The following is a 27,895-nucleotide window of genomic DNA, read 5'->3' as shown; positions in this document are numbered from 1 at the left end:
TTTGGTTGTATTCCACCATTATGGTGGCCCGAGTACCTTTGATGGTCTCCATTTCTTTTACTCACGTGGTGAGTTCTGAAATATATATTGGGTCTTTTGACCTTTTCAAAAAAAAAAGAGATCATCTCAACTCTCAAGCACGGCCTCAATAAAAATTTGGACCTAAATTTAACCCAAGTCTGGCCCACAGCCAAAAGGTTAATTCTGAAGCCCGTTTTTTGAACATAATTTGGTGACATATCCAGAGGCTAGAGCGGATCATAAGCGATCTTGGGCCACGCTTGAAAGATTTTGGATCTCTTGGGCTCCCGCTAGGCTGGGACTACTGAAATTATTATGCCAGTTGCCCAAGTGTGGGGGCCGAGCTTAAAGCATAAAGAGGTAATCTCAAGCCCGGCCTGGAAAAAATTTGGACATAAATTTACACTAAGCCTGGCCCATGGTGATCTCCACGATGATCCAACCGTGATAGTCATACCAATATGGCTGGTCACGTTAAACACGTTACAGCATTTCTTGAAAAAGTCCATAGAATGATAGAAGACGAACTGAACTACGCCAAGAGAATCAAAAAAAAAAAAACACGTAAGGAGAAAATCATTCTCAATCAACTCAAAACAAATTTAAGCTTAATCAACCTTAATTTCCTGCACCAACAGATATTTGAGAGGGAGGGAGAGGGAGAGGGAGAGGGAGATATGAGCACAAGAAAAAGGAACAGCTGCTCTTGATCACGGCTACTCAAAATATACACGGAGAGGGAGGGACAGGGACAGGGAGATATGAGCACAAAAAAAAAAGAAAAAGAACAGCTGCTCTTGATCACGGCTACTCAAAAATATACACGTAGGATTTGCACACAAGGTCAATTCCCAAAAGCCCCAATTGCACAATGGCTACCCTCAACTCTCACATTTCTTCAGTAAATCAATGCACTAAAAATAAAAAATGAAAAAATGGATACCACATATTCAAACCCACCACCTCGACAACCTGCATCATTAGGACACAAACATGTAAGGAATACCAAAAAAGGTCATTCAAGGAATTAAACTGCTTTAAATGCTCAAAATTCAGCGGTAACGAGATGGTTACACGAAAATATACAAAAATGCTCAAACTCCTCGCACAAGTTGATGTTACAGAAGGAGAAAAGTACAACGTCAAAAATTAAAAAGATCCGATGTCTATGTGCCCACCTTGTCATCTTCGCAGATAGTTTCTATTATCTACTTAATTGATCATAGAGAAGGGATTTCTACCTAGGAAATATTAATTCACATATCCCGATTTAAAGTGCTAAAGAATTGGGTTTTCTTCAACACGGCTTTAATGCCAATTACAAATTGTAGACAGGGCTAAATATGCAATTTCCAAAGGTTACACATCATCATCGATCTAGAAAAATTAAGTTAGTTTTGTTCCACAGAAGGCCCAAATGAATCCTCTATGACTATATCATGGCTTTCTTTGCAATTACTATAATTTGGGGAAGCAAATTATTTTCTTTCATCTTTAGACTTTATTATACAAGCAAACATGTGACAGTGGTAGAGTTGTAGGGGTGCAATCTAGAGGTCACATCTTCAATTCTTGAAATTATGCACTCCACATATTATATGGGGGTAAGGTTTGTGTATATCCTGCTTGTCCCCGACCGCGCCCATTACAGGAGCCTTGTGCACGGAGTTGTTTACCTCTAGACTTTATTATGCATTCCTGACATTGGTTTTGCTCAACACATGCACTGTAATAGTCAAACTTACTCGATTGAACAGGGTAATGGTTGTTTTTTTAATGCAAAGACAATTATGTATTACGTTACTTCCCTTGAAGCAAAAACACACATCTAAAACTTAAAAGGAAGGAGGTTGAAAAATGCAAAGGCTATGTAACACACCGGAATTTTTCTTTCTTGCTGATGTTGGCAGGGCAGGCAATGACATCTCTGCAAGATTAGGCAGGCATCTGTTAAGAAAATAAATCTAAAACAGGCAGAATAAATACTCTCAACTTTGCTATTATTTTAATTTTAGAATAATAAGGTAATCGGAAATGAGGCAAAATCATTTGTTTTCAATCAGCTACCAGGAGCGCAAAGAGACAATGATGACATTGAGGATGATAACGGCCACGGAGCTGCAATGTTGTCGGTCAAGTCACATGTAAAGCTGAAACCTGTTGAATTGTCAAGTACCACATCTGAAGGCAAGCTCCGAAGTAGGCACCCTGAATAGGAGAGGAAAAAAAGAAAGAAAAACAGCACAAGATTACTTACTAAACAGATACTAGCCAGCTGTATAACTTTTTCTTTGAGTTTAAAAGAAGAGCCAATGACATCCCTATTTCCAATACCAGGGACAATAAAACACACTTAAAAAATCCCCCTTCACTTCAGATGATTAAATCCTTAAATACCATTCATACTGCATCGAACCTTATCAAAAAGAAGCCAGATAGTGATCCACGATGTAAACCCTCAACAATTCTAAGTTATGCAATCCATCCTATGAAATTTTTAGGTAGAGGATTGAAGAATATTCTTATGAGGGGTGACAAAGAACAGATTCGACACTTAGACACGGTTATAGTTTTCAGGAAGCATATTCTCTAACAACAATCTTGGTATGTGTAGTTTCAACAAGAAAAGGAGAAAAGAAAGAGCTCAAAACAAAAGGCGAACCTTGTTGTCCAAAAGCTGCTTCAGCGTCCAACAGAAATCCGCAAAAGAAGAAAGACAATATGATATCAGAGGGAGAAAAAAGAGAGAGGATAAAACAAAAAAAAAAATGGGAGATAATGTTCTAATAGGAATTTAGACCTTGGATGCTAAAATCTTTCAAGTCAACGTCGCATAGCTCATATATATTTGTCATCACCCCGCCCTTCCGCAGCATAGACCCAAATAGCGTTGCACAGATTATGGCTTGCTTATTTGTGATTAGCATTTGTGTCTGTATCCCCGCAATATAAGCATTTAACGAGCTACAACAGGAAGGACTAGGTGCAGCAACATTTCGGCATGCATTAATTACTTCCAAAGGCTGCGTAAAATTTAAAGGGCAAACTGCATTCATAATTTAATGTCATTAGAAGTAAAATGACCAAAACAGTCCATAAACCTTCCAATTTTCCCTTTATGAAGAAATAACACGGCAACAAATGTCCAAAAAATCAAAGAACAGCACATGGTCATATTCACGGTAACAGGGAGAACATCATTCAAATCTTACTTCCACAACGCTTGACAGTCATGCTCTCTCCTTCTAATTTAAGGCCAAAGCAGATACATATAACATCAATTTAACATTTTCCATTTCAATGATATTGTAGTCCTACTTTGGATGGTTCATAATAATGTACAAAAATCAAACCCATGACAGAACCATGAATAATTGTTTTCACATCAACTTCAAAAATTAAACAGGGTCAAAGGACTATATAGAGATTATTTATTGTTGACACTATTTTCACTTGGCTTTGTTCTAATATTATAATGACCAAGTTCAACACATTCGCCAACTCCACTGGGTCTCAAGGTTTTCTCAACAAAAAAGCCACAAAGTTAAGTCATATTATTGCAACATTCATCTGATACCTGATGCAGGACTGCACTCTAATGCACATGGTCAGGTTAACACGAGCCCCTATTTTTCAGTTACTTTTTCAAAGCCAAGGGATCTTGGAAATTCTCCCATTGTTTTTTCACACAGATTTTTAATCTTTGGTCATGTAATCTCCAAGAAGTCACCTTCTCAAATAGAGAGGAACCACCAGACGGTAAATTGTTCCTTACTTGGCCTACATGAAGTTATTTTATTGACTTATTGTTTACCAGAATTTTTTAAATGATTTTAAACTATAAATTCAACTAAAATAAAAGGAAAAACAGAACAACCATGCAGGATAATCAAGCACTGTACCCTTATTCACTTTGCAGGCAGATAATATCCGGAATGCAGTATTCGCAGCATCAACTGAGAGTTTCTTAGAAAGGTATGAATATACAACGCCTTTACAATCATTAAGTGCGTCCACATGATTGGGTTCCCCCACCACATTTTTATTCTCACTGATGGTCACAGCTGTTCCTGACAACTGAAGTGCAGCTTCCATAATAGCAGGCTGGCAAATTGGTCTACAACACTCTTTAAGAGCATCAACAGAGCTGCAGGCCTCCAGAAGTTTGCTTGTATTTACTATTTTCTCAAAGGTTGTAACATCCTTCACCGGACAAGCACTACCAGTAAGATTTGATGATTTTACAGAGCAGATGGCAGGGATTGTCTTGTTGGCCCCTCTGCTGGCTAATATGCTGATAATATCTGAAAAACAATCATCAGCAACAGCGTTTTGCAAAACCAACTTATCAGACTTGATGCTGTGGTAGCCCAGGAAAATGTGAAGTAAACTACCAAGCTGTGGGCAACATATAACATTTCCTACTATTTCTGCCATCGGTTGAGAACAATCTGATGCTGTTTTGTCCATTATACCAGACAGAGCAGAGAAACTTATAGGGCATTTCCCAGTCAAGTTTGGTTCATATGTGGTAGGAAAAGTTGGGTACATAGGTGGCAAAGATTCACCAGGATCTGGAAGATGCGGAAATACTGCAGGTGATATTTCAATAGGTTCAAAAAGTCCAGTACTAGGTTGATTAGGTAGCTCGGATGTGGAAGACACATGACTAGGATCAAGCAAGTTATGTAAGGTCACTACATCTTGAAAACTAGATAGCCAGACAATTAATAAAAGGAATTGTTGGCACAGAGAACCTGCAAACCAGATAAAAGCGAGCCATCAATATCAACAACATGGTAAAATGCTGATATGTATTCAAGCTTAACCAAGAACAACCATCTGCACAGGCCAAAAGTTTGAGAATATTCTTGGGAAGAAGTACTAAGTAAATAACTGCATGGATAGAAAAGTATAAATAAAAGCAATATAATAGATCAACTTCAAAATTCAAAAGGGGAAAACAGCCACCCAAATTAAACAAGGGATCTAATGTTCAGCCAGATTAACACCTTTGAAACAATATCTTTTTGACTCCTTGAGTGAAAGATAGCCGCTTCTAAACAACCAGAAACCATTAATATATTTTCAACAGCATACCTTTAATGCGACTAACAGTCCAGAAACAGTCCATAGTACCACTAGCCCTCTGGTGACATTGAGTTTTAGATATATAGACCCCAACGCTGTAAATTATATACCAAAGAATTGGTCACGATAACACAGCAACACCTGTACCACATTCAATTATTAGGACCAAAATCTACTAAGAGAGGTGCAACTATTCTAAAAACAATGAATAAACTTAATTTGAGCAGCTACAAAAGGAAAGAAGCACACTCTAAAAAATTATAACTATCACAAGAGAAATGCAGTGTACACAGTAAAGAGTTGCCAAATGAAAGGCTTCAAGCCTTCAAGCGATGAAGGAAATCTTTTCCTCATCAATTAAACTACTCAAAAAGAACACGCCATGAGGGAAAATATCTAAAAGCCAATGATAGGCAGCAGTTTTATATGGAGATTAAACCAGGATTATACCTAGCCTCAAAAATTAAAGCACCATAATAACCGTGACAGACTTATCACAACACATCTACCATATTTCAATCAATCATCAGCTTACTGACTACAACCCCAGCTCTGATAGCAGTGCAAACAGCCAAAAAACCAAGTTTCTCAAGAAAAAATAGAACATCGAAGCTAACCATGCTAACAAACCCCTTTCTTCCTTTTTCAATCTTCTTTCCTTCCAGTCTTACTCTTTCCCATTATGCACTAAGTAGGCTAATATTAATTTTCCAACCCATTCACTGAAGAAAACTAGTAACCCAAAATCACTTATTTTCAGACATTTTATTGGCAACCAGAAACAAGTTTAGCTTCCGAAATCCCTAAAATATGTAACAAGAAAATCCATCAATCGAAACCCTAACAAATTCTGAAAAAAACTTGTCCGCGAAAAAGAGATTCCATAGATACAACTCATTAACAACTTACAACCAACCTGATAGCTAAGCCTCTGCTAAGATGATAGACGAAGAGAAGAAGAAACGTTACATACAGTGAAGATTTTGCGGACTCTCGCTTTCACACACTCACTCTTCACGCTCCTGTTTCTGTAAAAAGCGAGCGAATTTTTGTTTATTTTGCTTTAATTATTTTTAAAAGGGTAGACGTCTGTAAATCTGTTCGGCCGTTTGTTTTGTGTCTCGGTGATTGTGCAGTAGAAGGATCCAGTTGTATCTGAACCGTCCAACGGATTGTGGACCCCCACGTCCTGGAATCGTAGTCAAAGTAGGTATCAAACGTGTCCCAAGAAGGACAAAATCATAGAAAAGTGTATTGTAATGTAAGTTTAATTTCGGATTATTTATTAAGAAAAGTGTTTCTCAACATGGATTACGGAGATTATATACCATATTTAATATTTTAACCCGTAATATATTAATGCTCTCCATATTTTAATCTGTATTCTATTTATAAAAAAACATGGATTTATGTTAATGAGAATGAATTAATTGCATTCCGCAGTCTATACTACTTCAAACCCGTGTGTTCGGAATTTATCATATAAGTCGGGATCCAATGTGAAATGTCTTGGATGAATTCCTCGTTAAAAAAAAATACAACACAATTGCAACGCGTGGTGAGTAAGGCTCCATGAAACATGACCATGAAAGATTGAAAATCTATATGTACATTATAGTATTATAGAGTCTAAATATGTACAGGTCCACAAAAAGCATCCAATGAATTAGAAGGCGAAACTTGTATGTATAATCCTTCTTCCTGGTTCCTGCACAGGAACCTGTTTCTTTTCGCTGCTCGCTGAAGATTTAGAAGCGACATCAAATATTATTGAAATGATATCAACAATACATATATTATGAATTGCTTTAGCCACATAGGCATATTCAATGCATTGGAATGAATTAAGATGCTTACTATGTCATATTCATGGCCACCGTCGTCCTTCACCATTCACTGTGACGCCTCATTTCTTTGCCTTTGCAAACCTGAGGCACCGATACTTTTCACCACTAACTGTTATTTCAAGAGCTCCATCTTGGTTATCTTGGTTTGATGCAGTTCCCATGAGGACGCTTTTCTCCTTCTCGAGATTTTCTTTCTCCATCTTTAACCTTCCTTCTTGTCGGGCAATCTCTGCCTAAAAGAGAAAAAAATGGTGTTTCAAATGGTCAAAAAAGTACATAGCCGGGCATCAACTTTAATGAAATGCAAATATTAATCTTAACTGATCAAAACAATTAAGAACTCTGCATTCAGATGGAAGTAATTTTAGGCTACAACATATGTATGTGAAAGTCTGCACTAACATTCAACTTATTTAACATGCATAATTTTTCTACTGCTGATCATCCATCCATCTCCTCCTAAGTGCACACAGAGAGACACCTTCAGTTTTTTGAAAAGCCAAAAAGAGAATGAGACATTATTGTGAACAGCGAAACGCCTTGTAACCACTATTTCCTTTTCAATATGCATCCATGAAATCTACATATAGAAGAAAATTGACAGAGAGAGATCACCACCATCATCAAAACCTTACTCCTAAAATGTAAGAATCCATATAGATGATAAGCTGAAATCCATAATGTGGAACCTTTATCGCCACCCTGTCCTATTGGAAATTGTCACCACTAATTATGTATGAGTGATGAGATCTCTTCTGGGATTATAATACTTGATCTTAACACTCAAAGAGATGCCAAATGGATGTTGGATATGATGAAGAACCTTTCTCTTACTCTTTCATTAATTTTCTAAACAAAAAATTACTTTCATTTAAAATCAAATCATATTAACATCACGTAAGAGTAAACCGTTCAAAAGTCCAAAAAGCAACCAACCACCACAAGAGAGTATCCTTTCCACCATAGTCAAGCCTTAGAACACGTTACCTTTTTCCCACACATTTCTTTTGAGTTGCATACCTTTTCACACGCATTCAATCCCTAAGAAATATAAACTTTATTTAAGCGTTATCCATATTGTCAAACTATCACAGGCAGTCAGGCAGCTTTATTAGACTTCGGTCTTTTTTCTATTGTTTTCAACATCATATCCTGCTCTCCAGCAAGCACAACAATTTCTAGATGTACCAGTTGTCCATTTAAGATTGTGAAAACTGGGTTGGAAAGTTTTCAACAGTAAGTACTTCGGGGTTATCTCTCATAGGATATTGAAGCAAGCAAAAAGTAGAACATGCCCAGAAACTCTAAAAGAGAACCCCACAAATGCATACTACAGGGTTGGCAAAGCAGGGACAGAAGACTTTATCACCTCTGAAATACCCTATGCAATGAGTTCATGAAATCATTTCACATAAAAATCCATTTTCGAAAGAGAGTATGATTTCAGAAAGAATTGTCAAGTGCAAGAATACAATGGCACATAGAGATCAAAGAATTGAATATCATATCCAGACTGGGAGGAAATGTTCACATACATGACTTGTTGTTAGTCACAGTCTGATAGGGAAATGTCCTAACACGGAAAGAAACAGTGAGGGGAATGTCTTGAAAGAATGGAGTTCACTAAGACAATACAAGGGCCACAAGGCCCACTACACATTTTTACACTACTAGTCATCTAAGAAGTACAAGTGCTAAACCACCAAATGTAAACCATTAGAATGACTCACAAAGGCATGTAAGTCTGAGCTGACAGCAGCATTATAAATCAACTTAAAAAGGAAAGCACAAATTTGAAATCAACAAGCTCAGCCAAAAACTTTAAACGGAAAATCCAGTAAACATGGGGGTCAAGAAGAAGCAACCGAGTGGCACTCTAGCCTGTAAAATCGTGAAAACAATTGTAATGATGACGATACTGTTTGGTCCACAACCATGAGGAGAAGAAACCAGGAGCAAACGCATCTTGACTACAAGCATTATATAGTTTCAGAAATGACCCAATGATGACCTATAAAGTTCGTGGAATATGATTGACAATATAAAAAGACTGAATCTAGAATAACAATTATTAGTATTCTACAACGACAATTATTACTTTTCATTAGCATGATTGAAAAAAATGACTGTGAAACCAGCTCAAGACTTATAAGCAAATCACATATGATCTTATATCTTTCTCCTTTCTAACCTGGATATAAATAAACCTGGCATTTGACGCATAACAGAATCCAAAGGCACGTGGGGAATCTTAACGACTTGCCGATTGAAGGTGTACATGGAAGTACAAGCTAAGCCAATACAAGTTCACAAAGAGCTTGAAGTCCTGTTCAAATTTGATGAGAAGTGGAACCATATGAAGAAATGGATACCTACTTACAAGATTGAAAGCTAAAACTCACACTGGTTTTTGACTACTTTTCATTAACCAATTTACACCTTGCAACTTGCAAGCTAAAAGTAACCCTTTATTGTTGAAATTGCTGACCCCATGACTACTTGTCATTAAGCCTTAGAAACACGGATCTTAATTTGACAGTAATTACAAACAACTATTATGATAATTAGAACAAAAACTAAACCCTAATTCATTAGTGAAATTAGCGAAAACAACATCATACAAAGCATATCAGGATTAACAAAACGAAGTTGAAAATCTTCACTAAAATGATAACATACTCAAATTGATTAAGAACCAAATCAAGAGAGGAGAGGAGGACCTCGCGGCGAGAGAGCTCGGCTTTCCAGGCAGCCTCGCGTTCGGCGACTTCCCGCTCGCGCTCTTCTATATAACTCTGCATCTCCCTCTCCTTCATGATCCTGTCCTGAATGTCCGCGTCTAAAGCTTCCTTCAGCTCCTGCACGAACTTGTCCACCACCGTCTTTATTCGCAGAGACATCTTGACAGTCGATCCCCAAGCCGATAATCCGATATCCGTCCACCACTAATACGAGCCACAACCGCTCTGATTCTCAAACTCCATCCCTACTTACAACTCACCGTTGTTCGAGAAAGCAGAAATTGCTTTGTGAGGGAGAATCTAATTCCAGTTCTAGAACTTTCGTCGCGAATTGATTCAGTTTCAGGATGCGAATATACAGAGAATTGGAGAGAAGCGGAGAAAGAGCGGAACAGCGAAGGACGAAGGAGCTTGTGGTTGTGGTTTCAAATTTCCGTAAGTTTGTGATGGAGGAATGCGTGAAGTTGGGTGTCTCTGCTTTACTGGACAGGTCACGGTGGGGTTTAACAAACAGACATCGGACATTTTTGAACGTAAGTAAAATAAGTAAATAATTAAATTAAACAATAAATAATAGTTTCTTTGGGTTTTGAAATAGTAAAAGGCCGTCATATCAATTCCGCGCCCAGACGGACTGACCCTCAATGGCCGAAAACCCCAACCCAACCCGTGAAGAGGTGCTCACCGGGCGTACTACTGCAAGTTGACTTTTGTCACATGATCAGAGGCGTTCCAGCCCGTTTGACACACAACAGTAATCATAGAGATAGAAGCAGTTGATCTCCCAATTATCTTAGCTGTCGTTGAATCGCACACGTCATTTTCTGCATAAATTTCGGCCCAGTCTTTCCTGTCTCTAGTGTGGAGTGGGTTGAATTGATGGCCCGAGTTTAGAATTGATCCAACTATCTGATGGATATGTTGGGCTGAGAAATTCTCGATTTTTTTTAAAAAAAAACAGTGAATTTTGTTTTATTGTAAGAATTGAATGACGAGCAGAGGCTAGCGACAAGTGGTGCAAACTTTGGAAGGGCATTCACTGTTGAATTTGGATCCTGCAAGTTTCCTCAGAACTTCACTGGCTGCCAAGATCTTGCCATGCCAAGCAGAAGGTGTCACTCCTTCATTTTGATCATTCTCTTGAATAGTATTTACCAAAATCAATAGCAGCTTTTCAGACAGTACTAATCTTACATGAACTTATCAAATCAGCTTTATAGACAGTTGCAGCATCAATGGCAAAATTCCAGTGTGCCATGTTTATTCTGGATCTATTTTTTCTCCCGCATCAGTCTTCTTGAATGTGCCTGGAAACTTGTTATTTGACAGGATATATACAAAATCTGCTGCAATTCTGTATTCCAATTCTGTACACTTCAGACATGTTTGGATCGATGTTTTAGAGAGTTAAGTGAGAATGGTTAAGGAGTGAGAAGTAATTTCACGTTGTTTGGTTTGTAGGTGAGAGAGTTAAGTGGAATGAAGGAACGGGAAGTTCCCCACGCTCAACTCTCTAACTCAACATTACGAACTGAAAAAAAAAAAAAGAAGGTAAAATAGCACACCGAAATTATTCAAAACTGATAGAATTAGTTAGAGAAAACAACGTTTTAATGTATCTGTTAATTAATACATGCATATTGAGCCTAGCAAATCATAGAAACAAGCAAACTAAGAAAAAACATAAAATCTAATTAATTTGACAAAGTTGTATCATCAAGATCATCATCCAGAGACAAGAACATTTCATCCAAAAATGAAAGTTCACTTCCATCATCGTTGTCTTCGTTGTAGCAGAAGCTCTGTGAATCGTTCTTCCTCTCATAAACTCGGCATAGAACCAAGTTATTACCTTCCTACAAACATGTAATTAATAATTAATTAGAACAAAAATTAATACCTAAATAGGGAAAATCAGATAGCATATACTGTACAAATGAATCAAACACCAAATCATATCTTACTGATTTTCGAAATTTTGTTTTACTGTAAAGTGAATTACTTGCTCCATGGTTGCAAAGTCGATATTCCTGCATAACCCAATTGGTTGCTACGCCTCCTTGAGCTTCATCATTTATGTAAAACACAAGATATCTCTTCATACCAACTCTCCTACTCGTACTACTGCTGAGTATAGGTTCCTCAATGTCTACTTCCTTCCAAAACCCATTTGTTGTTGCTTCATTTTGCATCATTTGGCCAAAGAAATACCATTGGTTTCCACTTGATAATACCTTCCCTATATATATATATACACACACACACACATATGTATAGAAATAAGAAATAAGAAAAACCCAATTAGCTATGTATGACTTTGTATGTAAAATACAATAACAAGAAGACCAGCAAAAATATTTAAAGCGGAATCACCAGAAGTAATAATTGTACATAAACTTAGAAAATTAACTACAAGTTGTGTGTTTCTCAATATACATACCATCAAGTTCCCATGGATCAAGAGGATAAGAATCAAGAACAGGAATGAAGTCCGGGTGACACGACAAGCGCGAGGCCTTGGGTTGGAGAAAGTGAAGAACTAGTTCTTCATCAGTTGGACAGAATTGAAAACCAGGAGGAAGGTTGACCTTGCCATGATCTCCCATGTCTTAGATGCTTATGTTAACAAGTGTTGTAAATTGTTATTGTGTTTTGACATGTCTGTGTGTGTATATATAAGAGAGAGAGAGAGAGAGAGTTTGGTTTATTGTAGTTGAAGAACTAATGGCGGCCTTACATGGATGACAATGAGAGTAGACTAGTGGTGTGTGAATGGATATGTTAGGCGTTGCTAATTTAACTTTTAAGGCAAGTTTTGATGTTTTACTTTGTTAAATGTGGATTAGTATAATTTTGTTTCACATTTATTGTTATCTCCACGTGCCAATAAATTAAACTAGTCCTAGTCGCTTTTTTTTTTTTTTTTTCAAAAACCGAGAACAATATCGTACATGTTTGTTTTTTGAACATCCGGTCTAAACTCAGGTTGTCAGGCCCGCGAATACAAAAATTTCTCATATGACGACAGAATAAGTTAGGCAAAAACTCAACATGTAGCGACAAAGGTATTGCTCCCAATGGGAAAGCTTTATATCCTTCTCTTTGTTGTTTAGGTACTATAAAAAAAAATTGGTAAAGTTGCTTAGTTAGAAAATAAGGATGATTAGTACAAAACCGTGTATTAGGTTTGAATTAATATTTTTATATTAAAAAAGAAAGAAAAGGAAGAGGCATCACTTTATCATGTCTTTTTGCATGCAAAGATGCCAATAAATCATCCTTATGTAATCAAATCATTCAAGGCCAATATTGCATGACAAATCAATGTTCCTACATATCTAGCTATTATCACACTGCCCTTTCACCAAACTATTGTTGTGTCAAAGGTAGGGGGAGAAAAGAAGAAAAATCACCAAAAGTGGAAGTCAAAATCAATCCAAACATGCCTGCTACCATTTCCATAACTAAACATCAATAACAAATTAATTTCATGATTATAAGAATCCAATCACACAAGATAACCAATAATCAGCTAAAAATGATACTTATATATTCTTGTTTAACATTAATCTTTTATCACAAAACAAACAATCATTTCAATTTACACCAAAGAAGATGGAATCATAGTCTCTCCATATACACATGTTAAATAGCTTAAACGTGATGGCAACTTCTATATGCTTATCTACTCCACTAAAGTACTTCTTGTGGTGGAGATAAGAAAGCGGACGAGAGCCCCTATAGAAGAATTCGCTATAGTTTTAATCATAGACGTCTAGTTTGTTTAATAAATTCAAAAAATTACGTGAATCTCACACTAGTAAATAAATTAGACATCTATGATTAAAACTGTTGAACAACTACAATGACTTCTACTACCGGGCCTTAACCCACAAGAAAGCTAGCCTTATTTTTTCCTTTCTTCAACTTCTTATATCAGGTAAAGTTCTGATGTACTATTAGATTCTCTTTTCAATCCTTTGTGTAATGATTTGTGAGAGTACCTGTTTGTCTCTCTTTTCTTTTGTTACCAACCAAACAGGTAACTTTTGGTGGGTGGGTTTGTTGTTTTGGCCATCCATCTGTGATGTTATCATCTTTTGGGTTCAAATCAAGATGTCTGTATATATATATACTATATAGCTGTTAGGGGTGAAGACGTGAAGAGTCACAAGTGTTGGGTTCACGTGACAGCAATAAGATTGAAGTTGCAAAACGAACGCAATAGACGGACAGAGACTGTCAGGACATGACGCCTGTCATTTTGAAAATACTTAATTTATGGTTTATTGGTTTTGCTTAGTATAATAGTGTTTGGTGAGAAAGAAAATATGGGTAGTTGTTGTTCCTAATAAATGAGAGTATTTTTCTTGTTTGGTGGCCAAAAATAACAAATCTTGGTGGTTGTCACGAACTAATCCACATGAGTGAATGCAAACTGAACCATCTTTAAAATCATCATCAAAGACAAGATGCAACAATGACGTCCACGCAACAAAAACACAGGCTGGATCAAATCTCAGAAGACAACTGTAATATCATAGCCAATTTGGAGCAATTGAAGATTCAGAAATCATGCGTAAGCCAAACATCTCCGTTTGGTAAAACGGAAAGTTTGATTTTTAATGTTAACGGAAATGTTGTAGAAAAAAAACTGAGCTTAAAGTTCTTAAATATGTTGTGAGGTGTTTGGTGAATTAAAAACTGACGTTAGCGGAAAAACTGTTAACTAAGAGTATTATCTTGAATTTAATAATAAACTTTTAATCATTTTCTTATTAAACGAATGATTTGATTAATTTTGCACTTAAATCTTTGCAAATATTGAATTGAATTTAATATTTAAGGTGTATTTATTCCATAACTAATTATTTTATTAAATATATATTTTTAATACTGTGGGCGGGTCCACATTATAGTAACAATGTTAATATTATTTTTATTTAAAATCTCACAAATTAATAAAAAATATTAATATAATTAAAAGTGGATGAATGTTAGAACTAAAATATTAAGCTTATTAATGAGTATTTTCTTTTTTTATAAATATTAAATTTATTTTTATAACATTAATTATAAATATTAAATTTATTGGAAAAATATTTACTTTTTCTCAAAAAATTGTTTATAAAACTAAATAATGTATTACATATATATTATTAAAGTTGTGAGACCCACATTAATTTATGCAAAAAAGTAAGAGACACAATAATAACGTGGGCCCCACATATAAAAAATAAAAACAAAAAACAAAAATGCAACATCCGCTCCCTCCATTGACGAATTTCATTTGTATGGCAGGGCGGAGCCTTTGCGTGGAGCCGCTCTGCCAAACAGGTAGTATAATCAGAAAATGCACTATCTCATGCAATGACATTGTAGATAGCCTTCACCGTTGAGGAATGTTGAATATATGAGTGTATAGCTTCCTTTGTATAATTATGTATAGTTTTCTTTTTTGACTAGAAGTCAACACCACCAAGGTCATTTCTAAATACATCCCCTTCGATTCAAATCGTTATAATGACATCCATTAAACTTTGTTTTAGCATATTATTGCAAATCCCTCCATCCATTGACCGTTATTTGACTAACGGAGAAGCATAAGGGAGAAGCATAAGCCATACTATTTTAACTTAATAAAATTGAAAAAACAGCCCCCCAAATGTTTGCTTGGTAAATCATTACTATCAAATCTCCCTAAACCACTTAGCTTCATGTGTAAATCATGAAAATGCTTAACCTTTATCATCGATTAGGTTAGAAGTTGGAAAGCATATCAAAGAAAGTGTCAATCAAGTGTCTTCCAGTTGAAAATTTCAAGCATGCACTTGACATTATTCTCTGAGCCATTTTCATCGAAAACATGCCATGCTAGGCTTTCTGATGGAAAGTCCGAGTTCAGCCGTATGCTTGGCCATGGCACCTTTGCCAAGGTATTCCATGCGGGGAACTTGCGGACATGGAAGAGTGTGGCACACCAGCAAAACGGAGTTTGTGAAAACTGGTTTTACAGAAGTTACATGTACACAGTTTGCTTCAAAAAGTTCAATTGGGCATCTACATACGAAGTCTGCCAATAATCATAAGTCCATTCCCACTAATTGTCTGAAAGATTGCTTTGGGGTAATATGCTTTGCAGGGCTGGTGTCAAAAACGCAGGGGAAACTTGGGGGGATAGTGCGCTACCACCACCAGAAAATGGAATATGTTGCTAGATAATTTTTGAAAACAAAGGCTTATATCTGTAATTGGGAAAGAAAAGGGGGAGATGGTGGAAGAAGAAGATAGGATGGACCATGCGCATAAGGTGTTTGATAAAATGAGTGAGAGAGATGTGAGAAGGGAATAGGAATATTTTAGGGTTTCTAATGGCCTCATATCACAGTGACGTCGTTTTGATGTATCTCACGTGCAAATCACATAAGTTCTGGTAGTGTGTGTAACGGAGGTTGGATGGAAGGGTTTGGCAAGAGAAAAACGTAAGTTTGAGGGGTGTCATTCTATTATTCTAAATGGCGTGTATTTAAATAAATGGCGTCAACCACAGGGGTGTTTACAATTTTCGCCTTTCTTTATTTACTCCCACATTGAACTCCTTGTTTAATATATATATATATATATATATGTGAAGAAAAAAATTCAACATTCTAAATTAAGATTCATTATTATACAAACACAAGAGTCATTCCGCAGCTTGATCTTTCACCATCAAATAATCAGAATATAAGAAACCAGAACATCCAGTCACTAACTTTAGTAGTGTGGGTAAGATGGATCAACCTAGCTTGGAATAGTGTGGGTAAGATGGATCAACCTAGCTTGGAATACATTTTTTTGAAAGTAAATATATGCGTGTGGGTTGACCAAATGCATGAATTCTAAAAGTTGTCTTTCGTTTTTTTTTTCCCCCGTCTTGAGTATGGTGGGGGGTTCGCAGCTGTCCTGGTGTCTAGTGATTCTACTTCCAGTCTCAAATTTGTGTATCTCCCCCTCTGTTTGCATACATATTGACCACAGGCTTTCTTAATGATTTTTACTTTAGCTTTATCTCCCAACCTTCACTTTAATCTTTCCACATATGCACAGCAATGATGAACTCTAAATATAACAATGCAAATTTGTGTCCTGCAGTATCTATCAGAAAACAATATCATATAGTCTTCCTACATTGTTCAGACTTCAGAAAGTACAATGAACATTCCATTGTTGAGGGAATTAAAGTTGATCTTCTTTCATAGCAACTTAGAATACTGTAAGGTTCAAACACAGCTCTAACCATCAATTTCAGAGTAAATAAACTTCGTTAAGAATTGAAAACATGTTGAATCGTCAGGGAAGTTAGGCAAGTTAGAATGGCAACAGTAAACGATGTTTCAAATGTGAAACTCAATTGAAAATACCGGGTTAAATCAGCCAGCGATAATTCTTCCATATGAAATTAAGCAAGCAAGTTAACAAAATATTACCTGGTTGTGACCTAGGGCAGGAGCTACAGTATAAATCACTTTTGCATCAACCAGCTCCTTATAAGATGGTACATTATATCTTCTTCCTGATACCGAATGCTTCAAAAAAGTCGACGCCCAACGAAAACAGAACTGAAGTGAAGCCTGTTATGATCCTTCCACTTGCATAGCCGATGACATATCATCCATAACATATTACCTATAAGAGCATGAAAAGCTGCTCTGTTCAGATAAAACATCAGATGCCAAGAGAACTTGGGCTAAACATCTTAGCAGTATTTCTAACTTTCTGCTAAACTAAATTATAGTATTTCTAACACAGTCAGCATAACACTAAAAGAAATAAAAATCAATATCCCTGAAGATCTCACACCCAGTTTAAAAAATTGAGCCAAGGTCTCTCTAGTTGTCATGATTTTTACAAGAAGCAAGAGAATTAAAGTATTGAGAATTTTGTTTCAGAATAGCCAAGCATGAATAACGGTTAAGTGAGATCAAAATTAAGAATCCAACATTGAATTCCAGATATAGTTTGAATGATAATTCTTACAAGTAAAACTGATAATGGAGAACAGAAACTAACGAAAACTCCATACAGGAATGTAACATTATTAAGCCCTATATAAGAAATTAAAATTGCATTATTCACAAAACAAAATATACCTAAATCGGAAACCCTAATGAATTAGGAGAAACTAAAAGGGAGTTGCTGGTAATTCTTCGGCACTTATCATCATCCACACAATCTCAAAAGGCATTATTAGTTCGTTCATCTACTCCGAGCTCGATATTCATACGATCATCACATAAATGTATACATGCACAAAGAAGCACTGCGACAGTACCTGCAACAGATGGAGGACGGCACGTCGAGAGCTCCATCGCAAGCCGTTCACGCCACACAAGCTCAAGGATTGTCCAGAGACGGTTAGTAGAACTGGATTCTAATTTATCTTCCTAGGCAGTAGGCAGCATGATTTGGACCGATATTTTGAATAAAAGTTAATGATCCGTCTCGGCCTGGCCCAATACATTGGGCCTTTCCGTTTGGATCAAGCCTGATGTCGTATGGATCGATAAAGGGAATTAATTTAAATCCACTATGTAAAAATGTCATATTAGAATTAAAAGAATATTATTATTTTCGGTTAATACTCTTTTACGGGGTTTTTTTGAAACGGATGAGGGAGATTCTAACAATGAAGGAGGCAAAGATATTAAATTATCCTGAAATAAATGCGTAAGGAATTGACGAACTTTAGAAGCTTGGATCAAAGTTGCGACCTTGCTTAGCCCGGAACGCACAATAACTGGATGTGAGTCGGATGGGTTCCCAGGTCCCGAAAAATCCCCCACAATAAATTAATTAAGGCTGATAGTGATAGGCATTTGGAAGAATGTGCAGCATATCTCATGACTCATGAACTTGTTTTGTTTTATTGTTGTCCAGTCCCGTGAAGATGTATTGAACAGCTAAAGACGCCAAGGAGGGAGAGCGACTGTCTGAGTGTACTGTATTTTGTACTCGTGTTTTCAAGCAAATCTACACATGGTGCACTGAGTTGTACTCGAATCAACCGGATTGCCCTTGTTTTATTGATCTGATGAAACATAAGATAAGGTAAACAATTGTACGTGCATAACGTTTTCGGACTAGGCAGAGTTGGGGACATGCATGATGAACGCAAATACTATCTTCACATAATATATGAAAAGACTATTATTAGGAATTGAACTCATGACCTCTTAGTTGTACCTTGTAACTTTACTACTAGGTCAATGTTTGCTCACAGAGTAATTAGGTAGGATTGTATACATATTGGGTGCATTTGATTGGGTGTCTACGCCTACCAGACATACCGTTTTTGGCTTGAACACACCGCATTCGAATAAAAAAAATGTTTGGCCAAGCAGTATGTTACGACATCAACGCACCGAGCAATGCCCTCAATCAATTTTATTATATCATTTATATTTTTAGGAAAATTAATTTATCAAAAATTTATTAATATCAATGAACAAATATCTAATTTTATATCAATTTGCCATAGTCACGTCAAATATTTTTGTCATCGTAACTCCATTCACCTCATCACAAGAGGTTAAAACACGAAACACTCTCGAACGGAGAGTTTGGGGCCATTAATAATTTAATATTGGGGACGGAGATGTTAGTTAACAATAATTTGATTTGAGGGAAGGAAAAAAAAAAAACTAATTGAGGGATGAAGAGTCACGGGCCAAAGGCCAGTGAATGGGTGGATGATGAGTTGTCGAGTGGTGGGGTCCACGAAGCCCACTCTCGAGTCTTGACCACTAATTAAGAGAGTTCACGGGTGCTACATTGCTACTGTGCTGCAATGATAAAAAAAATAATATATTTGTGGACACACAAAATCAAGCATCATATATTTGGGATTTTACCCTCTCTTTTTTGACCTTTTATATTTTGTTGGCATTCAACAACCATTTCTTTAAAGAAATTTCAGCCACAAATTAGTGACCCCAGGCGGCTATTGCTTTTATTTTACTTTCTCTAGAGTTGTTCATATAACATTATAACTCCAAAATGTTATCTACTCAACTAATTCCCTATAATAAGATATCACTGTTTATTTTTGTCACAACAAACAAAACAAATGTGATTGAAACCCATGTTGGCTAAACTATGGGTGTGGGTGTTAAAGGATACTGGTGCTTGAAATTCAATTCGTTTATAATAAAATAGTCTACAATTTTAATGAAATGATTTGTGAAGTGTGTCACATCACATCACATTTTTATTTTTTTTATTTTAAAAATTATCTGATTTTTTCTCCGCCATTAAATGTGAATTGTAAACGGTATAAAATTGTAGAGTCTCAAATCCCCGGAATTAATGGATATTTTTAATGTACTACATTTTTTTTTAAATAAGGTTCTTTAATCCAGAAAAAATAAATTATTATGTCAGTTTGCCACTGAAAATTGAAAAAACGGAAACTCTGAAATTTCACAATGGGCACTTACCAGGGCACGTGAACTAAATATATCCAAATTCCCACAACACATCAGTTTCACAAAACACAAAGGAAAGCACAGCAGAGAGCTAATTAAGCTGTTCAATGAAGAAACAAGGCTGCGAGATTGAAGCAATAGGCATCAACTACAAAATCCACACAAACAAAACAGCAAACCCTTTGAACATCTTCACCAGAAAAACTCAAATACTTGATCCACAACAAGGAACAAACCCTGAAGAACCATGCAATGTGGTTCGTCAAGTCCTTAAAGACCTGAACTGCAAAGCAAAACCATGGGAAATCCTTGCCATTGTTGGTCCAAGTGGAGCTGGAAAGTCATCTCTGCTTGAAGTCCTAGCAGGTAAGCTCACACCACAAAGTGGTTCCATTTTTGTTAACCAGAAACCTATGAACAAAGCTCAGTTCAAGAAGATCTCTGGCTATGTCACTCAGAAGGACATGCTCTTTCCTTTACTTACAGTGGAGGAAACACTCATGTTCAGTGCTAAACTGAGGCTGGGGCTTCCTCAAGCTGAAATGAAGTCAAGGGTCAAGTCCTTACTCCAAGAGCTAGGCTTGGAGCACGTAGCCATGGCTCGTGTGGGTGATGATAGGGTTCGAGGGATATCAGGAGGAGAAAGGCGTCGTGTTTCCATCGGAGTTGATGTCATTCATGACCCGAAAGTGTTGATTCTTGATGAGCCAACTTCAGGTCTTGACAGCACCTCTGCTCTACAAATCATAGACATGCTCAAAGTGATGGCAGAGACCAGAGGCAGAACCATAATACTAAGTATTCATCAACCTGGATTTCGTATTGTGAAGTCGTTTAGTTCAATACTTCTGCTAGCTAATGGTTCGGGTCTGCATCATGGCTCGGTGGATCAACTTGGTTTGCACTTGAGGGTGATCGGATTGCAGCTTCCTCTGCATGTCAATATTGTTGAATTTGCCATTGAATCAATTGATACAATTCAACAACAGAGGAAGGAGATTCAACAAGAAATGCAATCACAGTTTCCATCAACAAATCAACAGCACAAGAAAGGAGAAGAAGGAGAGAGTAAAAGCGGTAAGCTCACTCTGCAACAACTCTTTCAACAATCTAAAGTAATTGATCAAGAGATAGTCAATACTGGAATTGATTTTCCTAGAGATTTCACCAATTCAAGATTGCAAGAGACAATAATTCTTACTCATAGGTTCTCAAAGAACATATTCCGGACACAGGAGCTCTTTGCTTGCCGGACATTTCAGATGCTGATTTCTGGGCTTGTTTTGGGCTCCATATTTTACAATCTCAAAGACAACGTGCTCGGAGCGCAGGAAAGGGTAGGCCTATTTGCTTTCATATTGACATTCTTGCTATCTAGCACCACAGAAGCTCTACCAATCTTTCTGCAAGAGAGAGAGATTTTAATGAAGGAGACATCTTGTGGAAGCTACAGAGTCTCATCATATGCCATTGCCAATGGACTTGTTTACTTGCCTTTTCTACTCACCTTAGCCATACTCTTCACCATTCCATTATATTGGCTGGTTGGGTTAAATCCAAACATCATGGCTTTCATGCACTTTTTGTTGTTGATTTGGTTGATTCTCTACACAGCAAATTCAGTGGTGGTTTGTTTCAGTGCTCTGGTGCCTAACTTCATTGTTGGAAATTCAGTAATTTCAGGTGTGATGGGGTCATTCTTTTTGTTCTCTGGTTACTTCATATCGAATCAAGAAATCCCCAGATACTGGGTTTTCATGCATTATGTATCGTTGTTCAAGTATCCATTTGAAGGGTTTCTGATAAATGAGTTCTCTAAGTCAGGGAAGTGCCTGGAATACATGTTTGGGACATGCACGGTGAGTGGGGAAGATGTGCTTAAAGAAGAAGGATATGGAGAGGAAAGTAGGTGGAGGAATGTGGCTATAATGGTGGGCTTCATCTTAGTTTACAGGTTTATTTCCTACGTGATTTTAAGATGTAGATGCTCCCAAAGAAGTTTCAGTGGTGCTCTTGTTTGATTAGGCCTAAGAGAGTCTGCTCTCTCTCTGGCAAGTGTTGACAAGATGGTTCACATGTTTTGGAATTTACTTCTGATAACAGACAAAGAAGAAACACTATATTTCTAAAGAAATGTTATATGTACCAGAAAATTGTACCAACGTGATTTCTATAGCTCTGTCTTAATCGTTCAAAGATGTTTTATATGTTTTCTTCCCCTAATACTTAAATTCTTCTTTCTTCTTCTTATTTTTCCATGAAAATCCATGTTTTCTGTTTGCTGTCCATGTTTTCCTTAAATTCTTCCCCTAATACCAGAAAGTCCATGTTTTCTGTCCTGGATTTGTTGCTGAAGAGGGTAAAATAGATGAAATGGCAGCAGGAGAAGTACCTAGTACTAGTAGCAGTAAAAGCAGCAAAAGCAGGTATTTGTCTGATTCTCTAACAAAATCATCCTAGATCGAAACAATGTCATTATGTTTTCCAAAGATTAGAGGGTATCAAATCGTTGCTAAATCAATGAAGTTGATATTTTAATATGTTGTGGAGGCATGATGCAGGTGATGATGACAATTTCTTGCTTGGATGCTGGTCCTTTAACCACTCAAAGAAAAGCAAGAGCAGGAGGTACAAAGAATGCATCTTCTAGCAAAGTGCAGTCTCATAATCTTTGCAATAGGATCATTTCTAGTGCACCATAAATGATTCATTGTCCAAGACTCGGATTGAAAATTCAGTGCCCTAGAATCTAGACCATGTGCCTTGAAATTTTCTCAGTACCAGTCATTGAAGCAACAAAGCCCTTTCACTAATGTTTAAAGAATATATATATATGCTGAAAGACATTTGCCAATGCTATATATATTCATACAAATCCTGGAAAAATATTTATCAAAGTTCTACACATTACAATCACTAACCTGATATATGCATCAAAATAGAAGCAAACTGAAACTTATATATATCTGATAGCAGTGAAAAGCTGTCAGCGGCACAGTCCAGCTCTCAGAGCATCTCTCATTAACCTTGGCGTATGTGTAGTGAGAAGGTGCAATTTGATCAAACCAGTCCTCTGCAATCCAAATAAAATTAAAAAAAAAACTTATTATGAATTCATACGTAAATTGTAAAATGTAACAGTTCGACCTTTAATAGAAATGACCCAATCAACTCAAGCATGTCTTATAAATTTGTTGGGGAGGGCAGAGGAACCAATGATGATTGGAATTTCAAAAATAAATAGATAAACGAAGGACTAAGTGGCTTGGATAGGAACATTTTAATCAAAGCAAGTGCAATATACAGCAAGCTTCTTATATATTGCTTCTTAACATCTAATGACAAAGACCTAGATATTCTCAACACCTGAAAAGCAAGCAACCTTAATTGCTTCATTAGTTAGGCAGGGAAGCTGGAACGAAGAAGTTGACTATCATTCCAATTTAAAGTAGAAAAAAACTTTTTATATTTTTCACCCTCAAAGATTGATAAGACAGTAACGAAGAATTACCACTGAAAGACCAGTACAGATCAGTAAGATAACAAGATGCACTTGCATCACTATTAAATACCATTTTCACAAACCAAGTTGACAAAGGTATTCAGAATAATTCATAACAAGCCTGCACAACAAGCTGAGTTTTCACCACATTTGGCTGTTCCACTTGATATGGAAGGGTCAGCTGACACAAAAATCCAACTATTTAAAACTAACATTTCTTGGATTTAGTAATTCACTATGTGAAATGAAAACAGACTTACAAAGAGAGCCTTACTTGTAAAACATGTGAAATGTAAGATTTGTTTCTAACTATCACCATCATCTTCAGTATCCTGCAAATGGGCTCCCCTTACTCTTGCCCTGCCCATCACCATGCTAAGTTACTGCTACGAAGAAGATATGTTGATAAGATGAACGCAACCGGATAAGAATTTAGTACCTGCGATACGCTGGTAAGACACGATTAGCAACTTTGGTTGAGCCTAAATCTTGAGATGCTCGCTTAGCTGCCATGCCAAAGACAAATGAGTTAACACAGATCCATGCACAAGAGCCAATAACTGTACAAGCCCACATTGCACAGAAATAGACACACACACACATTTTATTAACAAATGAGCTCACTCAGGAAAAGTATAATTCCAATATGCACATATTATCTAATGCTGAATGGAGAAAACGTTCTTAAATATTGGGAAGAGAAAACATGGGGCAAGGAGGATAGAGGAAGACCAGAAAAGGATTGATGAAGACCTAGTTCTTCAACACTGAATGGACAAAACTTTCTTATAGAAGTTGAGAAGCTTCAGTTCCATCGGAACCCAACCATAGAAAAGACATATGGCATCAAGTTTCGCCAAAATAGCTTCATGTTTAGCAACAAACTATAACAGAGAGCACATTTACAACTAATTTGAAATTTTCTTTGACAAATATAAATCCAAACTAACTGGTCGGTATAAACACATTCAGAAAACAAAATCAATTCACACCCGGAGAATTTCGCAGGCCATTACTATCTAAAGTAGAAGAGGCATCTGCTCTGTCCGAAGAATTCATCTTTTGCAACTTCTGTTTCTTTGACGGCAGCTCCAATTGGCTCTGAATACGTTCATTCTTCTCCTGACATGACAATTGAATAATTTTAGCTCAACAAATACTAGACGAACGATTATCTTGCAATGGGCATGTTCAAATGGTAAGTCTATGCTATAAAGGCCGACAAAAGACAAAAAAAGAAAAGCTGCATATTACAGTATGTGTACAACTAGGAACAATAGACACACCTTTTCAGTAGACGTGACTTCCATTGACCGGTAAGGGTGCTTCTTCTCTGAAGACACAGTCCAGACGAAACAAAATTTAATATGAGGGCAACATTAGTTCAACCTGACTAAAGAGAAACTCATCCGCATGCCTATATGTAGTTTTCTAACAGAAAATACATTGCAGATCACCATGACTAGAATTTACTTGAAATATAAGGCATTATGCAGTCCAAAAATTGTTATTAAAGCTTCTGATAGCTTAGAAGTTCTATATTTTCAATTTGCAGCAAGTTTTTTGAAACTTTAGAATTAATACGCAAATTACCTTCCCAAGAGAGAAAAACAAAAAACATTTTATAATAAGACACTTTCATCCAGCAATTCCCTGCCTCTCATTCAAGACACCTAAATAAGTCATTTTGATCTATCTCCTTGCCCAATGTCTCGAAATAGAAGGTTCAGAAACCGACTCCAATGGTCCATAAAAAGTCTAAATATTCAATTTCCAGTCTGGCTTCTAATTATAAACAGATCCGCAATCTCTCTGAAGTTCACGTAGCAGTTTCCATCTAAACGTACTCTACAAACATGAAAGACAAAAGTCCTCATACACAGTAAAAGATCATAGCAGTATAGTACTTAATTTAGACTAGAGAAAGAGGATGCAACCTTGCACTAGTAAATGCTGCATGCTTTTGAAAACCTTGAATAGCTGGAGTGATAGAGTTGCGACAGCCTCACTAGCAGCAGCATCCACAAGTTTTGTGAGAGAAATGGAAATACGAGGCATTCCTTTTGATTTCTGGGCAATTAATTTAGCATGAGCAGCTCCTATAACACAAAAGAGTAAACAAATTAACTGAATCTCTTTCCTCACAAGTTTATTAAATCAGATGTACAGTTTTCACAAGGAAGGGAAAAAAATACAAGAATCTTAACTTGTAAGATAAATTTTCCCCTTCCTGTTCTTCCGAGTCAAATTCAAGTTAGAAACTGCTCACTCTATACATAGATTTGACAGAATAGCTCAAGGAATGAAATCAGGATAAATTCACCAAATAAAGTTTAACAGGCCTTAGAAATTGCTCGCCCTATCATTACTTTTCCTCGCTAATTTGTCTTATCAAATCTTATCAAGAAGCCAGACCGAGAAAAATCAACTATGAACTCCAGAGCTAGATCAACCCATTAGACTCCTTCAAACCTTAAATACTTCAGAAAAACTGATAAAGCAAAAACATTAAGAACGAAAGAAGACTATGAATACAAGTTACCATCTGACTTTGGATGTCTTTCCAGTGCAAGTTTTACATCTTCAGATTTGAAGGAAGCTATGATGTAATCAACAAACTCAGACCAAGATCCTCCGATTCCAATGCTGTCCCTCTGCATGAATAATAACAAATAAAAAATAGAAAATAGAAATCAGCAGAAACTTCCAATATATATGTGCATGAGCGTGTGCAGTGATGCAGAGTGGTGAAAGGAATGAAAATTGAAGAGAGAACTCACCATGTCCTCAAGTTGCGACAGCGAACGAACCACCTCGAAAGTATTGGAACGAAAATCGGTGACGCTGAATTTTAGGTGAGAGGAATCAGAAGCATATACATGGAACAAGAATGGCCCCAGTGGACTCGAATCCGAGCTCTCCAACTCAGGTTTTGCTTCCCCAATTATCGGCTCAAATTCTTGAAGCTCCATCGTCCAATTCACTGTTTATCACTACAATGTGTGCATAGATAGAGAGAACCAGCTACTCGGAAAGACAGAAAAACCGAAAAGAATAGGGTTAACATCAAACTCAAAGAAAAGCCTATTGAAGAAATTCCAGTGTATGCACAAAATTAAGCAAAAAAAGAAAATTCATAATAAGACGAGATTACAGGAATATGAACTGGACTGTCAATTCGAATTGCTCCTTTTGGGACTGCAAAGATTCAGGAAGAAGACACGAACTGTTCTTCTTCTGCCGCTTGAAGTTTCCAAATTTCAAAGTTCTGTTAATCCCTTATTGTCTCGCTCGCTGCAAAGTGAGCTTGGGTTGTAACTTGTAAGCACTGTAAAAATGGGCTTGGGCTCAATTATAAAAGGGCCCATATTAAATGGACTTGAGCTCTTTATGGATAAGGCCGAAGGTCCATAATCTCATTTCACGATCAATCAGCCATTCAGCCCCAAACCCAAAGTTCTGTATGTCATATATACAGTTAAATAATTATACATAAGATAAATTTTATTTTTCATGATAATTATATTTTTACAGTTTCAATTTCAAATTTTCATAGCTGCATTACTGGATAGTAAACAAAAGGCTATTGACTTACCTTTATTGTTTTATTCGTTAGGCTTAATCAAATTGTCACACTCTTTGTTGTTCACATATCATGTACAACCGACCTTGGGTACAATTCTTCTATCTAGAATTGGCTACGATATTCCCCAAAACCATGTTAAACCATTTTTTTTTTCCACGAAAAATGGCATATCAGAATTTCCTAGTTAGGATTTAGAATTCAAAAATTTAAATTATTATTTTTTTCCAAATATGTTATATTCTAACATTATGAACACCCAACATACTCAATAACATTCTTTTGGTTGAAATGTAATCAATTTGAACTGAAAGAATTGTAGCTCTCATCCCGGTGCAACCAAAAACGAGAACGTAAGAGAGGGAGAGAGTGTGAGAGAGATGTATGATCAAGTAATTAGAACTTAATTAATCACGAAATGAACAAACGGATGTTAAACGCAGTCGCAAAGGACCCACGCGTTTATTGCATATATACATCACAATCAAACCTTAAACATTTTGCTTCCCTGAATGAAAATAAAACTAGACTGGAAAACAACAACTAATTACAATGACGCCATCATTGGTGTTCTTATATAGCTAACACATTTATATGTGTGTTGTACAGATTAATTAAGCTAATCTTAGTTTTGTGAACCATAG

General features: G+C 36.6%; 5 protein-coding genes across 13 annotated transcripts; 1 reads left to right on the top strand and 4 right to left on the bottom strand.

Annotated features, from left to right (window-relative positions):
- Nucleotides 1–796: 796 nt before the first annotated feature.
- On the bottom strand, nucleotides 797–6,232 carry LOC120015112 (uncharacterized GPI-anchored protein At1g61900). Of its 4 annotated transcripts, none has more exons than XM_038867347.1 (8): nucleotides 6,086–6,232; nucleotides 5,122–5,253; nucleotides 3,924–4,778; nucleotides 2,822–3,067; nucleotides 2,684–2,701; nucleotides 2,089–2,229; nucleotides 1,901–1,948; nucleotides 797–993 (listed from the first exon to the last, which is right to left on the bottom strand). In XM_038867347.1, exons 2-8 carry the CDS (start codon nucleotides 5,153–5,155, stop codon nucleotides 920–922), a joined length of 1,416 nt encoding a protein of 471 aa, XP_038723275.1. In that variant the 5' UTR covers nucleotides 5,156–5,253; nucleotides 6,086–6,232; the 3' UTR covers nucleotides 797–919. The 4 variants fall into 4 exon arrangements, with proteins under 4 accessions (XP_038723275.1, XP_038723268.1, XP_038723278.1 ...); XM_038867340.1 differs by having other exon boundaries at nucleotides 6,029–6,184; XM_038867350.1 differs by having other exon boundaries at nucleotides 2,684–2,698; nucleotides 6,029–6,184.
- Nucleotides 6,233–6,671: 439 nt separating this feature from the next.
- LOC120015170 lies at nucleotides 6,672–10,211 on the bottom strand. Of its 2 annotated transcripts, XM_038867420.1 has the most exons (3): nucleotides 9,680–10,211; nucleotides 6,970–7,192; nucleotides 6,672–6,852 (listed from the first exon to the last, which is right to left on the bottom strand). In XM_038867420.1, the coding sequence occupies exons 1-2, from the start codon at nucleotides 9,857–9,859 to the stop codon at nucleotides 7,019–7,021; spliced, it is 354 nt and encodes a 117-aa protein (XP_038723348.1). In that variant the 5' UTR covers nucleotides 9,860–10,211; the 3' UTR covers nucleotides 6,672–6,852; nucleotides 6,970–7,018. The 2 variants fall into 2 exon arrangements, with proteins under 2 accessions (XP_038723348.1, XP_038723340.1); XM_038867412.1 differs by having other exon boundaries at nucleotides 6,672–7,192.
- Nucleotides 10,212–11,257: 1,046 nt separating this feature from the next.
- On the bottom strand, nucleotides 11,258–12,471 carry LOC120015154 (NAC domain-containing protein 104-like). Of its 3 annotated transcripts, none has more exons than XM_038867395.1 (3): nucleotides 12,141–12,471; nucleotides 11,665–11,939; nucleotides 11,258–11,552 (listed from the first exon to the last, which is right to left on the bottom strand). In XM_038867395.1, exons 1-3 carry the CDS (start codon nucleotides 12,304–12,306, stop codon nucleotides 11,391–11,393), a joined length of 603 nt encoding a protein of 200 aa, XP_038723323.1. In that variant the 5' UTR covers nucleotides 12,307–12,471; the 3' UTR covers nucleotides 11,258–11,390. The 3 variants fall into 3 exon arrangements, with proteins under 3 accessions (XP_038723323.1, XP_038723315.1, XP_038723329.1); XM_038867387.1 differs by having other exon boundaries at nucleotides 11,258–11,556; nucleotides 12,141–12,468; XM_038867401.1 differs by having other exon boundaries at nucleotides 11,418–11,556; nucleotides 11,703–11,939; nucleotides 12,141–12,469.
- A 7,704-nt stretch (nucleotides 12,472–20,175) lies between these two features.
- On the top strand, nucleotides 20,176–22,452 carry LOC120015102 (ABC transporter G family member 5). Its single transcript, XM_038867329.1, has one exon. It carries the CDS (start codon nucleotides 20,274–20,276, stop codon nucleotides 22,185–22,187), a length of 1,914 nt encoding a protein of 637 aa, XP_038723257.1. The 5' UTR covers nucleotides 20,176–20,273; the 3' UTR covers nucleotides 22,188–22,452.
- On the bottom strand, nucleotides 21,438–26,957 carry LOC120015138. 3 transcript variants are annotated; one of them, XR_005471680.1, is made up of 10 exons: nucleotides 26,823–26,957; nucleotides 26,449–26,692; nucleotides 26,211–26,322; nucleotides 25,606–25,767; nucleotides 24,955–25,001; nucleotides 24,661–24,790; nucleotides 24,108–24,174; nucleotides 23,943–24,028; nucleotides 23,088–23,239; nucleotides 21,438–21,569 (listed from the first exon to the last, which is right to left on the bottom strand). XR_005471680.1 is itself a non-coding variant. In XM_038867367.1 (9 exons), the coding sequence occupies exons 2-8, from the start codon at nucleotides 26,638–26,640 to the stop codon at nucleotides 23,974–23,976; spliced, it is 765 nt and encodes a 254-aa protein (XP_038723295.1). In that variant the 5' UTR covers nucleotides 26,641–26,692; nucleotides 26,823–26,957; the 3' UTR covers nucleotides 22,971–23,239; nucleotides 23,943–23,973. The 3 variants fall into 3 exon arrangements, 2 of the variants coding, with proteins under 2 accessions (XP_038723295.1, XP_038723305.1); XM_038867367.1 differs by lacking the exon at nucleotides 21,438–21,569 and having other exon boundaries at nucleotides 22,971–23,239; XM_038867377.1 differs by lacking the exon at nucleotides 21,438–21,569 and having other exon boundaries at nucleotides 22,971–23,239; nucleotides 24,685–24,790.
- Between the last annotated feature and the right edge of the window lie 938 nt (nucleotides 26,958–27,895).

The sequence above is a fragment of the Tripterygium wilfordii genome, chromosome 2, assembly GCF_013401445.1.
Source record: "Tripterygium wilfordii isolate XIE 37 chromosome 2, ASM1340144v1, whole genome shotgun sequence".
Classification (NCBI taxonomy): domain Eukaryota; kingdom Viridiplantae; phylum Streptophyta; class Magnoliopsida; order Celastrales; family Celastraceae; genus Tripterygium; species Tripterygium wilfordii.
The sequence above is the reverse complement of the archived record's forward strand: the minus strand, read 5'-3'. Positions and strand labels throughout refer to the sequence as shown.

Bases quoted from the DNA above. Each gene is read 5' to 3' on its own strand.
- LOC120015112 (XM_038867347.1), bottom strand. From the start codon at position 5,155: ATGGACTGTTTCTGGACTGTTAGTCGCATTAAAG. The intron at 1,949-2,088 runs GTAGCTGATTGA...CTAATCTTGCAG, and splicing joins ATTGTCTCTTTGCGCTCCTG to AGATGTCATTGCCTGCCCTG. The intron at 994-1,900 runs GTGTGTTACATA...CTAATGATGCAG, and splicing joins AGCAAGAAAGAAAAATTCCG to GTTGTCGAGGTGGTGGGTTT.
- LOC120015138 (XM_038867367.1), bottom strand. From the start codon at position 26,640: ATGGAGCTTCAAGAATTTGAGCCGATAATTGGGGAAGCAAAACCTGAG. The intron at 25,768-26,210 runs GTAACTTGTATT...TTTGTGTTATAG, and splicing joins AAGACATCCAAAGTCAGATG to GAGCTGCTCATGCTAAATTA. The intron at 24,175-24,660 runs GTGTGAATTGAT...TTGGCATGGCAG, and splicing joins TGGCCTGCGAAATTCTCCGG to CTAAGCGAGCATCTCAAGAT.
- LOC120015102 (XM_038867329.1), top strand. From the start codon at position 20,274: ATGAAGAAACAAGGCTGCGAGATTGAAGCAATAGGCATCAACTACAAA.
- LOC120015154 (XM_038867395.1), bottom strand. From the start codon at position 12,306: ATGGGAGATCATGGCAAGGTCAACCTTCCTCCTGGTTTTCAATTCTGT. The intron at 11,940-12,140 runs GTATGTATATTG...ATATATATATAG, and splicing joins TGATCCATGGGAACTTGATG to GGAAGGTATTATCAAGTGGA. The intron at 11,553-11,664 runs GTAAGATATGAT...GTTTGTAGGAAG, and splicing joins AAACAAAATTTCGAAAATCA to GTAATAACTTGGTTCTATGC.
- LOC120015170 (XM_038867412.1), bottom strand. From the start codon at position 9,859: ATGTCTCTGCGAATAAAGACGGTGGTGGACAAGTTCGTGCAGGAGCTG. The intron at 7,193-9,679 runs GTCCTCCTCTCC...TTTCTCTTTTAG, and splicing joins CCGAGCTCTCTCGCCGCGAG to GCAGAGATTGCCCGACAAGA.